This window comes from Trichinella spiralis, assembly GCF_000181795.1.
Source record: "Trichinella spiralis strain ISS 195 chromosome Unknown Scfld494, whole genome shotgun sequence".
NCBI classification, from domain to species: Eukaryota; Metazoa; Nematoda; class Enoplea; order Trichinellida; family Trichinellidae; genus Trichinella; species Trichinella spiralis.
Window position 1 is genome coordinate 1 of NW_003527433.1, and position 1,170 is coordinate 1,170.

The 1,170-nt window shown below is 41.7% G+C and overlaps 1 protein-coding gene across 1 annotated transcript; it reads left to right on the forward strand.

The window, feature by feature from the left end:
• The first annotated feature begins 240 nt into the window (after positions 1-240).
• Positions 241-931, forward strand: Tsp_14542 (conserved hypothetical protein). The gene is made up of 3 exons (XM_003370808.1): positions 241-309; positions 376-449; positions 550-931. The coding sequence occupies exons 1-3, from the start codon at positions 241-243 to the stop codon at positions 929-931; spliced, it is 525 nt and encodes a 174-aa protein (XP_003370856.1).
• The last annotated feature ends 239 nt before the right edge of the window (positions 932-1,170 follow it).

Sequence of the window (1,170 nt, forward strand, 5' to 3'; positions counted from 1 at the left end):
AAAAGCAAAAACATTCCAAAGGCGCCAGATCTATCAATCTATTCGACAAACTCACTCTAATAACTCGGGAGCACATCCAATCACTCGGAAGTATTTGAAATAATAAAAACTGTCGTAAAAAATGAAAAAAAATTAAGTACTAAAAACATTATAAACATTATATTTTGCATATATTGTAAAAAAAGAACGATGAATATTAAAAAGTTGAATGAACGGAACACAAACAGACATAACATATACATGCAAATAAATATCACGAGAAAAGGAACTCCTTTCTCTCTTTCTATCTGTACGTGGTGGTGCACATGCGTATTTTTATATCAGTGTCATCACATGGGCATATATATATATATATATTCATGTTATGTTATGCAGGTTGGATGGCACAGACAGATAGGTAGATCGATGCATCTGTTAAGTTGGATAGATCATGATCATCATTGTCGTCGGTGATTATGAATGAATGAGCGGTTAATTGAAAAAAGCAAAACATTCTCTCTCTCTCCTCTCTGATTGATCATAATCGTGCCATTTCGCATTTGTTTTCAGCTTGTATTACAAAGTTGGCGGCGGAATTCGATTCATTTTTCGTCGTCTTTTCATCCTTTTTCCTCGTATAGGTAAACGTGACACCAGTATGATAAATGACACCGTCGAAGCGTACCAACGACAACGGCACCACGTGCTTTTCCCACGGAGATGCGGTCAAGTGGAATTCGTCAATATCCGGTATGGTGCAGATGAGCACTTCGGAATTGTGAAATATCGTTTCAGCTTCGACTTCGGCAAACCACACCTTCAGAGCCGGCGTGAAATGGCTTCCACTGAGCGTCAACTGCGACATGCAGTTGAACGACAAATCTCGCACCGGGGAACGGGCGAACCCGGCCATAACCGGGGCATCGGGACTTGGGACCCATGGGCTTCCTAAAAACCGGGTATTTCCGGCTTTTTTTCCGGTGGAAAATGGAATCGTCCCAAGCGGGCAACCGGTCGGGTGGATGGACGTGGTCCTTTTGGGGATTTGGGAATCCCGGGGTTTGGAAGCCCCTTGGAAAAAAAGAAAAAAAATCCCCCCCCCACCATTTTACCCCCCAACACAAATAAAATAAATATAAAGAAACAAGGGGGGAAATTTTCCCCCCTTCTTAAACCCCCCGAAATTAATTT

What these genes read in the sequence shown, in the direction of transcription:
- Tsp_14542 (XM_003370808.1), top strand. Translation starts at nt 241, where the DNA reads ATGCAAATAAATATCACGAGAAAAGGAACTCCTTTCTCTCTTTCTATC. An exon ending in GTACGTGGTGGTGCACATGC is followed by an intron (nt 310 to 375) that starts GTATTTTTATAT and finishes TATGTTATGCAG; the next exon opens with GTTGGATGGCACAGACAGAT. An exon ending in CATGATCATCATTGTCGTCG is followed by an intron (nt 450 to 549) that starts GTGATTATGAAT and finishes ATTTGTTTTCAG; the next exon opens with CTTGTATTACAAAGTTGGCG.